General features: G+C 42.7%; 1 protein-coding gene across 13 annotated transcripts in view; it reads right to left on the reverse strand.

Moving 5' to 3' along the window:
* Positions 1–14,054, reverse strand: part of PIEZO2 (piezo type mechanosensitive ion channel component 2) — a 422,273-nt gene that overhangs the window by 37,723 nt on the left and 370,496 nt on the right. For all 13 annotated transcript variants that reach the window (XM_089776309.1, XM_089776310.1, XM_075920988.2 and 10 more), the window contains 3 exons: positions 13,446–13,511; positions 9,505–9,671; positions 7,841–8,016 (listed from right to left, as the gene is read on the reverse strand). In XM_089776309.1, coding sequence (XP_089632435.1) covers positions 7,841–8,016; positions 9,505–9,671; positions 13,446–13,511 — 409 coding nt within the window. The remainder of the gene's footprint in view (positions 1–7,840; positions 8,017–9,504; positions 9,672–13,445; positions 13,512–14,054) is intronic.

Genomic DNA, 14,054 nt, shown 5'->3' on the forward strand with positions numbered 1-14,054 from the left:
TCTCTGCATCATTTTTATATTATGACAATTGATTCTCTTTAATGCTTACATATGGACACAGGCCAAATTCCTAAAAGAAGAGCTTTCAAAATTAAAGATTCCTCATATGTTCTGCTAATAGAAAAAAAAAACACCCAGCTCTTCTGTACTAGCCAGCCCTCTTTTAGCACAAAAGAGCCAAATCAGTATTACTTGATCCATGCCAAGGATAATTACCATTGCTTTTGATTTTGTATCTAATATTATACTGTGGTGACTGATAAATCATTGAAAGAAGATTTTATTTATATTATGTCATTTAAAATGTTTTCCCCATTATTTTAAAATTTGTAAAGTATATTGTCAAAGAAAAGACATTTTCAGTTAAACCCTTATCTCCTTTCACTTGTCACTACAATGGGACAACAGAGGCATAGACTATACATTCAGGATGCTACTGGATAAAATGAGAAGTGGAAGAGTTTTGAAAAAGACAACGCTAATATAAATACAAACATTAGCAATGGGAAAAAAGCAAATACATTAATGACATATGGTAGGTAACCGCAAACTATTTTGCTATAATTTTGAATGAAGTACACAGATGTGCATGAACAGAGTCGAGGGAACTGTTTGGCGTTTTAATCCATGCAGTCACCTCGCTGTGTCACGAAGATTCATAAGTGAGGAAAAAAAAGCACCTGAACAATAACGGGAGATCGACACTTTGGAACTGATCTTGTGCCACTGAAGTCAGTGGGAATTCTCCCATTGGTTTCAGCAGGTATAGTATTGGACACGTTGGGGTTCACATTATACATGGATCTATGGGGCATACTCTAGTTCTAATTATTTGAAAGAGGGTTTTGGTATTGAATTATAGGGAAGTGTCAGCAGACCATGTTATTTTTTATGATACTCTAGTGTCCTTTTTAAACCCAAACTCTAACTCATCAGATTTGCAAGGGTATTTAAGCATCTAAAGAGGCAAGAAAGCATTTGTGGGATTTCATAACAGCAGGTTAGGAATTTAACAACAATGTAAATCAAGTACTTTTGAAAATAAGGCATGGTGTCTTTTTTCACGTCAGTGTTTAGTTTACCCAAAATATAGTTATTACTTTGTAAAGTGACAAGCTCCTCTCTAAGAATATATATAGACATGATGTCCTTAAATAATAATGGAGAAATACAGGGAAGGGAAACTACGTAACTTTGGCTCCTGTACCAGGCATTAAAAAAGACTCTTATACCACAAGTGCTTCCAATTTCAATTTGCATTGAAAAAATGTATTCCAGTTTCCCTCAACTGCTCCCCACCTTGAGGAGTTGATTCAGCTTTTGTTGAAGTGAATAGCAAAACAACTACTAATTTAACTAGATGCAAGATTAGGCCCTGAGTTAGGCCAGGTCTATATTAGACCTGGAAGGTCGGCTTAAGATACGCTATTCCAGCTATGTAAATAACATAGCTGGAGTTGAGATAACTTAAGCCAAGCTTGGCGTGTCTCCACAGCGGGAGGTTGATGGGAGCAAATGCTCCCATCTGCTTCCCTTACTCCTCCAAGGAGGAGGAGTACTGGCATCGACTGGGGGTGCCCTCAGCATTCCATTTAGTGGGTCCCTACAAGACCCGCTAAATCAAACTCCAGAAGATCGATCTCCAGAGAGGCATGCGGAGATGTGGCCTCAGTCTAAGCAATGATTTTGATTACATACATTTTAAGAAAAGAAAAGCTCAGTGACTGGAAAGAAAATCTGCATCTATTGAGTAGCTGATCAGAATCCTTCGAGCTCTGGATAGCCATACAAAATTATATTCATAGTACAATAAGTATGCTTCAGAATGTGTTGGTACCTATACAACCAAAGAACTGGTAAGGAGGACATGAATGATCTATACTGTGATGTACAATTTGCAAAGTTTATGTTAACTTAGTCACAGCATTAACTTCTTTGAAATCATTCAAAAATAGGTATTTTAAATTGAAATGTGCATTAAAAACCCATGTCAACGCATTTGTAAATAAACTTAATCAGCTACCCATTACAAATGGGGATGTATTTAGCATAGATATTTTAATTCTGGATTATAGGCTCTTGGGTAAGACATTTCCCATTCTGCTAGCTGCATTTCTAACAATTCTATCTTCCCTGGCTTACTAACCAAATCTTTACAATGTGTAGGCCAGTTAACCTACCGTACATAGGCCATGGTTGGCACTGAAGTTATTGTTACTCATCATCATATATATAGTAGCCCAGTGTCTGTGCGTCTGTAATGCTGATGTACACAGCCACGTCCCCTGGCCGTGTATGTCAGCGCCCCACCCGCCTTCCCCTCCCTCCCTGGTGGTTCGGCCAGCCCCACGGCCCCCTGGATACCCCCCACGCCAGCGCTGCTTCCCTCCCCCCTTCCACCGCCCCCCATCCTCCCCTCCAGCCCCACAGCCCCCAATCCACCCCCCAGCTCTGCTTTCCACCTCCCTTCCAGTCAGCCCTGCCCCCTTCCCCTCCCTGCGTGGCACGCTGCGGCGCTCCCAGCTGAGCGGCGCTCCCACTGGGCCCCAGCGGGGGAGCAAGCAGTGGCAAGTGGCCCTTTGAGGTCTGCGCTCCCCTCGCATTGGGAGCACGGACCCCAAAGGGCTGCTTGCTCCCCCGCCGGGGCTTGACGGGAGCACCGCTCAGCTAGGAGCGGCGCAGCATGCCACGCAGGGAGGGGAAGCGGGGGGGCTGGCTGGAAGGGGGGGTGAGAAGAAGAGCTGGAGGGGGATCTGGGGCTGTAGGAGAGGATGGGGGGGCCAGAGAAAGGGGGGAGGGAAGCAGCTCTGGTGGGGGGTGTCCCGGGGGCCATGGGGCTGGCCAGCAGGAAAAGGGGTGGGAAGCAGAGCTGGGGGCGGGGATCGGGGGCCGTGGGGCTGGATGGGAGGAGTGGGGCGGGAAGCAGACCTGGCGAGAGGGAGGTGTATGCAGCCACTGGCCGCAGCCCTAACGGCCGCTTGTCACCACTTGCTCCCTGGCTGCGGCCCAGCTGAGTGCGCCGCTCAACTGAGCCCCGGTAGGACAGGAAGGGGGGCGGGGTGGTGATGTACATGGCCGGGGGCACTGAGTGGTGCGCCCCTCAGCCAGGCCACTGCGGGAGAGGGAAAGGGGGGTGCTGACATACACGGCCCCGCCCCCTGGCCGTGTACATCACTGCCCTACCCGTCCTTCCCCTGCGGCGGCCCGGCTGAGTGTGCAACACTCAGCACAGTCACCATGGAGGGAGGGGAAGGAGGCGGGGCGGTGACGTACACGGCCAGGGGGCAGGGCCAGGTACATCACCACCTCCTTCTCCTCCCACTGTGGCACTCAGCTGAGTGCCGCACCCCTCAGCCAGGCCGTCAGGGGAGCCAGCAATGCAAGGGGCTGTTTGGGTTTCCCCGGGGTGGGAGGGAAAGGGAGGACGGTGATGGCCACACAAGTGAGATGCAAAAAATCAACCCTTCCACCCTCCCCTCAAGCCTCATTAATATGGCCCCAACTATGCTGGTGGGGGCAGGGAACAGGGTTCTGGGACAGGGTGGTAGTGGGTGCTGGAGCCGGGTGCTAGTGGGTGCTGGGGCACAGGACAGGGTGCTGGTGGGGACAGGGTGCTGATGGAGGCTGGGCCAGGGTACTTGTGGGAAGAGGGTCTGGCTGGGGGAGGGACAGGGACAGCTGAGGCCAATACCTGGGGATCCTGCAGCTGTGCCGCAGGTCCAGGTCTCAGGAAGCACATGCACTACTTCCCTATCCTCCAAACAGCTGTGCGCTACCTAAACGGCTGGGTCTGTTTTGTGCCAGCAACTTCCTTCCCCCTGCTGCATTTCTGCGTGTGGGGGCGGGGGAGGAGGAGGAGGAGTCCCGGGACCACGTGAGCTCAAACTGCTCAGGCAGTGCTCATCCTTCTCCTCTCTCCCCATGGCAGCTGCACGCTGCCTAAGCAGTTGGAGCTGGCGTGATCCCAGAACTCCTACTCGCCGTCACCCAACACAGGAAGGCAGTAGGGGAAGGAAGTTGCCGGCATGTCACACACCTGCCATTTCAGGAGCACACCAGCTGTTTGAGGAGAAGTACAGTCCATGCACTTCCTGAAACCCCGGATGTGGTGCGCAGCTGCGGGACTGCACCTCCTCAGCTGTGCGTCTCCTCAACTCGCGTCGCCCTTGTTACAGCCCTGAATAGTGAAATAATCTGAGCATAACAATGGATTTCACAAAAATAATAGATTTGTGTATGAGAGCATGTCAAGGAAAAGTCTTGTTTGGGCAATACAAAGTATCATTCACTTGCAATACTTTGTATTGCTACAATAACTCATGAAACCTCTTTATAATCCCAGGAAGAGACAAGCAAGGTGCCTTTATAAACAGATAGATGGTCTAGCATTAGATCTAAGTGACTGATTATTGCTTCCTCCATTTAGAAGTCATTAGTTATGTAGCAGATATTCCTCAGACACCACTGATACAAAAACAGGTATATATCTGTTTCCAGGAAAAGCATCTGGCTACGTCTATACTGCACAGCTATTTTGGAATAAGCTATTCCAGAATAGTTATTCTGAAATAGCTTATTTTGAAATAGCTATTTCAGAATAGGCGTTATTCTTCATAGAGGGATGTGTCTAGACTACTGAATTTTTTTTAAAAAAAGTGGCCTTTTTGTGAAAAAACGTTACCTGCATCGAGACTGCCATTGCGTTCTTTCGAAATTAAATCGAAAGAACACGGTGGTTTTTTCGAAATTGGTAAACCTACTTTTACCAGGAAGAACACCTTTTTTTGAAAGAGCTCTTTTGAAAAAAGGTGTTCTTGAATGCAAACAGGGCTTTTTTGAAAGATAGTGTCCAGATTGCCTGGGTGCTCTCTTTCAAAAAACGGATCACTATTTCGAAACCACTGTGACTGTCTAGATGATCTCTTATTTATTCTGAAACTGCTATGTAGATGCTCGCATAGTTATTTCAGAATAAAGACCGTTATTCTGAAATAACTTTGTTGTGTAGACACACCCCTACAGATTAGAGAATCAGCTGTGACAACACTGTTGCTCATTTGTTAATGTGACCTTCTGATATCTTATTTTGGGAAACAATTTTTTTAAAGATTATATTAGTGTAAACATAGCTATTATGACTTTTTGCCAGCTTTAGTTCAGTAGCACCACCAAAATCTAAAAGTTTGAAAGGAGTAGGTGAACTGTCACTCAAAAGCATAGCAGAGTAAAGTACAGGCAAAATGATTATTCTAATAAAAATTGATTGAACCTCAACAGTGGATACAGTTTTACTAGAAAGACTGATTTCAAATATTGAATTTACAAGATTTATATAGTTTTTTGTAATTTTGGCAACTGACTTCCTTTTATAAAACAAAATTTGGCTTCAACATTTGGCTTTCATTGTTGTCAGCATTCCAGCTAAGACTGCTGTATTGCTAGTACACACTGCTAAACAGCTGATTTCAATTTTTACTGTGGACTAGTACAGTATATACTAGGTAATGCGACTTGAAATATGATTTAATTAAAATGGTCTTGTGTCTGTAAACATCGTCTTCTTTAATGAGCAGATAAATACTGAGAGCCAAATCAGATATCCAAGTGAAACTCCAAGTGAAGTAAATGAGTCTTGCATTCAGGTGAGAGCAGAATTCGTCTGAATGATGCTTTCCCTATACAGTCTGACTTCAGTGATTTTTCAGACAACACATCCAGATGCTATTTCTCCTGGTAGTTAGCCATGAGGAAATGTGTGCTGGCTTTATTACTCCATGAAATAAAGAATTTTGATGGCTAAATTTCAGTAAACTATGAATGTCTTCTGAGTGTCAGCATTGACCGTGGTTTTTTGTTTGTTTGTTTGTTTGTTTTTCGGGAGGAGGGTGATTGTTTTTTATAGCAAGTGGAAGAATGCTGGGGTATTTTGTGGATATTTTGTTTATGCACATTGCTTACACATTTTTATTTCAGATAAATGTTCAGACATTCAGTTATACTTACTTTTGAATAAGCAGGAGAAGAAGCCTTTCATCATTTTTAGCCGGTTAACCTTTTATCATATGTCATTAGTAAAAGCTGAGCAGAGTTACTGTACATACAAGCAACTGAGTTTGCGGGGAGACTATCAAGAGTGAGAGGCTACTGCCACGCTCCAGAGAATAAAAACAACTATCCGATTGTCAAAGGTTTTCCCCTCCCCTTATGACACTATCAACTAACTTCTGCAGGCTCTCAAAGTAAAAATGCATTGAGCACAGAGAAAACAAGATGTACTTGCAATTCAGGGGAAGTGGCAGAGTGTGAGTCTGTGTGAAACAGCAAGGATGTGCTAAGGCTTTGGCACTAAACTCTGTAGCATCTATCTCCGAGGAAAGGGAAGGGGAGTTGGTCAGGTAAATGATGGGGGCAGGTCCACTGAGAACGAGGGACTAAGGGGGCAGTTGCCTGGGGTCCGGACATTCAAAGGGGACCAGAGCTCCCAGCCACTTCTACTGTGGCAGCGGCTGGAGCCCCAAGCCTTTAAATTGCTGCTGGAGTGCCACACCAGTCGCTCCACATGGCTCTGAGGACCTGGAGGAGCGGAGGGGGGGAGGGAGTAGGCATGCGCTGCACTCCGGGCAGTGCTTAGGGCTGGCTTCCCCTGGACCCACCCCTTCCACCCAAGGCATAGAGCTAACTCTCTGCCACTTACCTTTCCCAGGGACTTACGGTGGCTGTAGAACCCACTGGATGGAGGCATAGATATGGGACTACAACTTGTACATATCTAGTGAACCCTTGCAAGAGGAATGGAGGAAAGAAGAAGAGAGGCTGCCTTTGTCTTGTCAGGGAAAACCCATGGAGTTTCTCAGTACAAAGTCCTTTAACTCAGGCAGTATAAAGGAGACCATAATTTATTGTCCAGAACCATACATTTGTCATAAGCGATAGAATTCATTCACTCAGTACTGCCTATTGTCCCAACCCCATGAGACTGTCTTCAGTGCATTAATTTTTACAAGATAGTTCAAAAACCCTCTAGTAGCTTGTCATTTGGTATTAATGTGCAGAGGAAAATTAGTTCAGGCAGATGTTCCTCCCAGAACTTGGTGAATGTCACCTCTGCAAAATATCCATGCAACCCCTTGGCTATGCAGGAAAAGAACTAAGATCCAGGGTAAGAGGGAAGTTGCTCTAAGGACTATGGTCCTCCAAACCCTTCCAAACAAAATGGAGAGAGAATGGTGCTTGAAGGAGCAGTAACACAAATAGTATCCAGTGAATCCCCTCCACAGAGTCATAGACCACAGCTGAGAATACTGAGCCAATGACCGCATGACAAAGGCTCCTACTATAAGGGTGTGAACAGAAATCTTCCATGTAGCTGCTCAGTACCGCTGAAGTTAGGAAGCAGGATCTGTTCAGATTCTTGATTTTGCCTTATGAGGCAAAACCCATGTAGTTTCCCAGTACAAAGTCCTTTTACTCAGGCTATATACAGGAGACCATAGTCATCCAGAACAAAATATTTCTTCAGCTCTGCTTCACACGCTCTTCCTACTTGCCACTCCACCAAGGTCCTGTGGACTGGTCGGGGTGGAGGGTCTGGTGGGTGAGTTGGGAGAATAAGAATTAATTTGCTCACTTTGTGCACTTTTTCACAGAGGGAAACACATGGGTCTGTCAAACTGATCATCTTGTATCTATTGTTTAGTGACAGACACATCTGATAAATCAAAGAGTTCTTCAACTTCAGATGTGAAGTCCAACATCACGTGACAATTTCCTAAAATAATTTCTACCACATGATTTTTCTGTATATCTAAAAAACAAGTGTTTTGTTTTTACAGCAAAATACCTGGAAATACTGTCATGCGAAACAGCTGAATCCAGACTATCCATCCTCTCAGATGCCTGTAAACTAGAAGCTTGCCCAGGATTTTCATCAATTGTGTCCAGCCCTGATTCCTTAGAAAGCTTCATCATGTGGTTCTGGTAATACATATGGATGCTCTCCCGAGTTGGAACGTTCCCCTAAGAAAGGAAGAAGAGCTGTACTAAGGCATTTATGTTGTATGAGATTTTGGTTTCTTCAGTTATTTGGCAGCAGCAAATCAGTCTTTGCAAAGAACAAATTGGGAAAAGACCAATTTCCTTAAGTCTATTTTACACGGCGTCAGATTTTCATCTCATTTGCAAAGGCATAAATATGGGAGAACTCCAGTGGAGTTGCTTCAGATTTACAAAGCTGTAAATGAGATAAGAATTTGTTCATAAAACAGTCCTTGTAGAAAGAGGCTTCACTATCTGTTCTCTTAATGACTTCCTGGCCAAATTCGTGAACAAAAGGATGGTTTCATTAACTGTGAGCACAACCCGGAGCACAGGAGCCAAGCAGAGTTCTTTCTGGCTATGGCGACTTTACTGATGGTTCCTAAGGCAGAACAGTATTCAGCTTACTCCACCAACAGCTTTATTGACTTTGGAACACACATTGGGTAAGAAGGTGGCTATTTTGCATAGTCATTTTTCTGAGTTTTATTGAGACTGTATGCATAGATCTCCTTATCTCTGTAGTGATCGATTATAAATTACATGAAACTACGTTGGTCTGCCCCTTTGCTAGTCTTGTTATTTGTTCAAATGTCAGTTCGCTCCTTCTAAATTAAATTTGATTCAAAACTTTCTCAATTTGAAATTTTAACAAAAAAGAAACACATTTTAACTAACAGTTTAGAGAAAATGTAATTTTTAAATAATATTTAAACCCTGCAGTGCAATTATAATCATATGTGTGACATTATAACCCTCTGCCTTTTAAATATTTATAAAGGCACAACATCAGCATTATAGCTGTTTTGTAGGACCATAATAAAGAAGAATGGCTGTGAAAGCAAACACATTCTATGTTTTAAATATACGTACAGGAGTGACTATATGAATTTATATGATAAGCAACACATGCCCAAAGTGAGCTGTGTTTCTAAGAGTCTGAGTAGATCCAGTCTGAGCTGAATTCTTGAGCATTATGAACAATGCTATGCCTTCTTCTCTCCTGATGTGATTTCCGAATGTCTACTAAGAATCCCTCTCCTTAATGGGAATTTCAGAGTTAAATCCCTGAGCACATTCGTTTTTCCAATCAGTCACTTTGGGTTCAGAGCCAGAGTGCTGGAGCTATTTGTACAGTGGTGGCTGTGAGAGCCATTGAATCAAACTATAGACTCTGTATACGTTGGAAACCACTTTCAGTTCAGCATCCCTAGTTCCAGCACATCTGCTCAGAGCCACAGTTCTGGAGAGCTATCTGGGTTTTTTTTAATAGAAAAAAGAGAGGGTTACAGAATTCATAGTAATTCTTAAGCGTATTTATGTGAGACCTTTTTTTTTTTTTTTTTTTTTTTTTTTTTAACAAATTTCCATTTCTGGTACCCTGCCTCAAATTAAGTTGAAAAGATAAACCTTTCATTTATCACTGCAATGCAAATGGTATGAGCAAAAGTAAAGCACAAAGCGTGTTACCTTTTTAATTTCCCTGGTCAGCATACATCTCTCGATTCTCAGCACGGTAGAGATATCAATGTGCTCTCTTGAAATGGAATTGAGCCAAGCTGTAAAACTATCTAGTGTTGCCAGGAAAAGGACCCAGGTGAATTTTAAAATATTAAATATTCTTTTGATGATATTATCTGAGAGGGAGGAAAAGTGCCAGAGTTAATGAATATAAACTTCTTTTATTCACATGATGATTCTGTTCTGACATTTCACAAGAGCTTGTTTGATTTTTACTTTATTTGATATAATAATCCAGGTTGCAGGATCTTTCGGTATCAGCAGCAGGAATGTTTGGAAATGGCAGGATGCCATCTGGTCTGTTGATGTTATTTTTTCTATCTGTCTTTGGCCATGACTATATGCGGACACTCAGAAAACTTTAAAGCGAATTAGGTATAGATGTGAAGGCAATGTGCATAAATTAATATGTATTAACATCCCATCAGCCTCCCCAACCCTCTCAGTGTGGCTGTTCTTATACATCAGTTTAATGGCTTTAGTTTAATCACTTAATCTTGGAGCTTTAACACACGTCAGTTTATGTGCATTGACTTCACACCTTTAATCAATTTGCCTGAACTTTCCTGAGTGTTTCGGTGTAGACATGGCCTGCCTGTCTGGCTATTTTGTAATCTTGAATGCCTTTTTCCCCTAAAGGTTGACCCTGTTAGCCACATGAGTAGATGTCAGCTCCAGAAGAACTCCTCAATGTGTAACGGTTTTGCAAGGTAAAGTGCTGAGGGTTAAACATCTTCTGAGAGGTATCGACACCACCAGCTCCAACAGCTCCATGGAAGTTGTGAGCACTCAGCTCCTTGTAGAACTGGACACTTTATCTGTCCATTGAACATGTTAATTTTCTTCTGTATACTGGAATTCAGTCATTTCGTTCATGCCTAGATCCTGCTAGCTTGAGCTGGTATCTTTAATCAATCTACATTTTATTACTCTTGTATCAGAGCTACAGTGCCTCATCCTATGAGCCTTCTTTTGTTCACATATTTTGCAGTGTAGTCAATTGATTTCTCTTCTTAAGTCACATCACAAGCTGAGAGCACCAGTCTATGGTGCTCAGCTCTTTGGGGTATGAGTAGCTTGTGTTTTTAAAGGTGTGCAAAAGTTGAACACTATCAAAGCTATATGCAATAGATATCTAGAAATGTTAAAAACATAAGAGTTTCTAAGTCAGGGTGCCATGCCACTGTTGATTGACTCCACTGATCCTTCCCCTATCCCTGCTCCTCCTCTTTTTTTTTTGCAACATCATTATCATATTGCTGTTTTCCCTCCAGTGCTTTTCTACATTATTTGGGTTTTGAGGGATTTTATAATGTATTAACTGAAGCATTATTGCTCCATACTTTTAGGTACTCATCTTTGGGCTAAATAAAATCTTGTCACTAAAAATTAAAGTTTTTTTAAAGAGCACTGTAATTTATCTAAACTGAAGACGTAGGTGCTGGGTCTGTGGATACTCCAGGGTTGGAGAACCCACAGAAAAAATTTGTGGGCACTTAGCACCCACTGGCTGCCCTTCCAATCAGCTTCACTCCCAACCCCAGCACCTCCTGCCCACTGTGGATCAGCTGTGCAGTGGAATGCATGGGGTGCGGAGGAGAAAGGGGGAGAAGCAAGAGTGGGGTATGTTTAGGGGAGGTGGGTGGGACTGGGTGAGGCTTGGGGGAGCGGTGGAATGGAGGCAGGGTCTGAGGTGGAGCTGGGTCAAGTACCTCCAGGCAACTCATAAAGACAGCACTCATGACTTCGGCTGTACTCAGGCACAGTTTAAAAGAAAATGGGATTCCCTTTCTCTTCCATACACAAAGAGCACATTTGCAGACTGGACATAGTGTGCTGAAACATGCCTTCACCATTGATAGGGTACCATTTGCACTGTTGAAATTAATTGGGTGGCAATTTTCTGCTTACTTACTAACAAGGAGTCTATTTTACTGCTCAGCTAGTATAGCTATTCCATGGTCTCACTGAGCTGCTTTGCCAAGGACTTCCAATCTAATCTAGAAGGTCATTTTTCTCTCAGGGTTGGAGCTGACTGAGTATACATTTTTAATGAGTCTGTGGCTGTTCTGTTCTGTCACTTTTTAGAAAGAATCTTTTGGGGATTGATCACATCTAAACATCTGCAGAAAGGGGAAGATATTTATTGTCTTGAGAGAATCTTATACTTAGAGTGGAATACTGGGAGAATGAACATCTGTTACCCCTATTGACTTCAATGGGAATAGCAGGTGCCTACCAATTTGGTATAAAGATGTTAACTAGAAACACCTTTTCTAATAATTTTCCCCTCCAGCGTTTGTAACACTTTATCCAATTACTTTTACCTTGGGGGTGGGTGAAATGCTTAAAATATGAAAAATGCCACAAGTTTGCTCCAATCAAAACCAATTATAATCCAATTAGTCTCATCTTTCTCTTTCCTCAACTTTGATCAGACCATCCACATTCACTGAAAATCATCTTGGTATGTTAGTGGAACAAGCTACACCACGAGATAGTAAAAGGCTGAAGAAAGTAAGAACCAGTCCTTGTTTTGAAAAGTGTTGTTATTGTGGGAAAGGAACAAGGTATTGCTTCTGACCTTTGCTACCTTGTTGTAGTTCATTCTGTGGCACAAGTTTTGCTGGAGAGCAAAGTGCCCTTTCAGTTATAAATACAGGAGATAAGTAGCTCTAGGAGAGAAGGTCACACAGCAACGGGTGAGAGCCAGCTAAGGCTAGAATGAAGGGGAAGCCCCATTTCTTCTATTTACTCCCCCTGAAACCAAAAACCCAGTTCTGTCATTGTGAGCTTTAGGATTCACCGTAGCTGTACTAATTTCCTAAGTGGGAAAACCCTTTACCAGCTTATCGTTGTTGGGCAGAATCCTCCCAGTTGTCGACTAAGTTCCCTTGGGAGTTAGAATCAATGGGATTTAAGGGCATTCATTAATCTTGCAGGAGACGTTCAAACATCTTGCAGTATTGGTCCCTAACTGGACCAGAACAATGTGCTCAGCAGCACACGATACATAATAAAATACAAGTTCCTGGCTCTCCCAGCATTAACATTTGAAGGTCTAATTCTGCACAATGAAAGTCAACAGAAGTTTTGACACTGACTTGAATGGAAGCAGGACTGTCATAATACAGTATACAAATGTATAATGCATATACATCTGTTGGCCAGAAGCCTGTGCAAATGTTGATTCTCTGTACACTCATTGGGGAGAAACTGACAGTATTTGATTCTATCATAAAAGACCTTTTCTTTGGGATTTTTAAAACTACTGGATAAAACACCTGAAAGTGAGAACACTTTTGTATAGTCAGGGAAGTGGACTTGATGATTTAGTAATCCTTCTTATCTCTAGCCTCTGTGATTCCATGAATGAATGTGTCAATATCTGGTTAGACTGGTCAGAATCACAACCGATTAAACAGATGAAAGCTGGAGAGAATCACATTGCTTGTATGTTGCCCTTGAGTCACTTATGCACTGACCATGCAATACTGCCATTTATCCCTGTAGTCACAAATACAGGTTTAACCTCTCTAGTCTGGCACTCTCTTGTCTGGCAACATCCATGGTCCGGCATGATTTTAGTTAGCCAGATGCCCACTTCTCAGGCATGTGGCCAAGCTTCCCATTATCCCATAAAGTTTGTTCACAGCCACCAGCCCTGGATCTCAATGTTCTGTGCTGTTATTTACCTCTAATTTACCCCTGCATGCCTTCTGAGAGCCCAGTAAGCAGTGGAAATGTTGGTTATGTTCCTAGATAATATTGATCTCCCATGGTTCAGCAAATTCTCTGGTTCTGCACTGATCAAGTCTCGAGGGTGCCCGACTAAAGAAGTTCAACCTATACCATGCAACACTAGTGCAGCCTTCCTTCTGCCTGTATACCTGGTCCATCTGATTTCTTTTTGACAGCTTCTTCTTCTTTCTCTTCATATTCTACATCAATAGCACCTGCCAAATTAAAATTTAAGCAATAAATAAAAGCCTTTCCCACAGAAGTTTATATGTAAATCCCACTAGAACTGAAGAGAGATTTTATTGTTATTAAAAAGCACTTGGATCCAGACAGACTTAGCAAAACAAGTTTCTGCAGATCTCACAGAATCCAAGTGAGATAGTCCATGAATGATACTGCCTTATATTTTGTAAGGACATTTTGTTTATCAATTAAACTTAAAAGCCAGCTACTGTAATGGTGTGAAACAATCCAGTAGCATAGATTTCAACTGATAGATACCTGTTTACAGCTGCTGATGAGCTAGTCTTAAAAGTTTGCTCGTTAATCTTCTACAAACATTGATACTTTTAAAAAACCTATTCTTGCCTCCAAGTCATTAAACTTTTATTCTTTCATGCATGAAGATGGGCATGACTAACTGAAACAGTGTAGAAAGTTCTTTTGAATCCACTATGTGCTGCTTCATTTAAGTATAAATGGAACAGTCATTATAGTGCCGATATTTGCCATTAAAAATCACATACATAACTACAGGG

Source organism: Pelodiscus sinensis, chromosome 2 (assembly GCF_052426305.1).
Source record: "Pelodiscus sinensis isolate ZL-2025 chromosome 2, ASM5242630v1, whole genome shotgun sequence".
Lineage (NCBI taxonomy): Eukaryota > Metazoa > Chordata > Testudines > Trionychidae > Pelodiscus > Pelodiscus sinensis.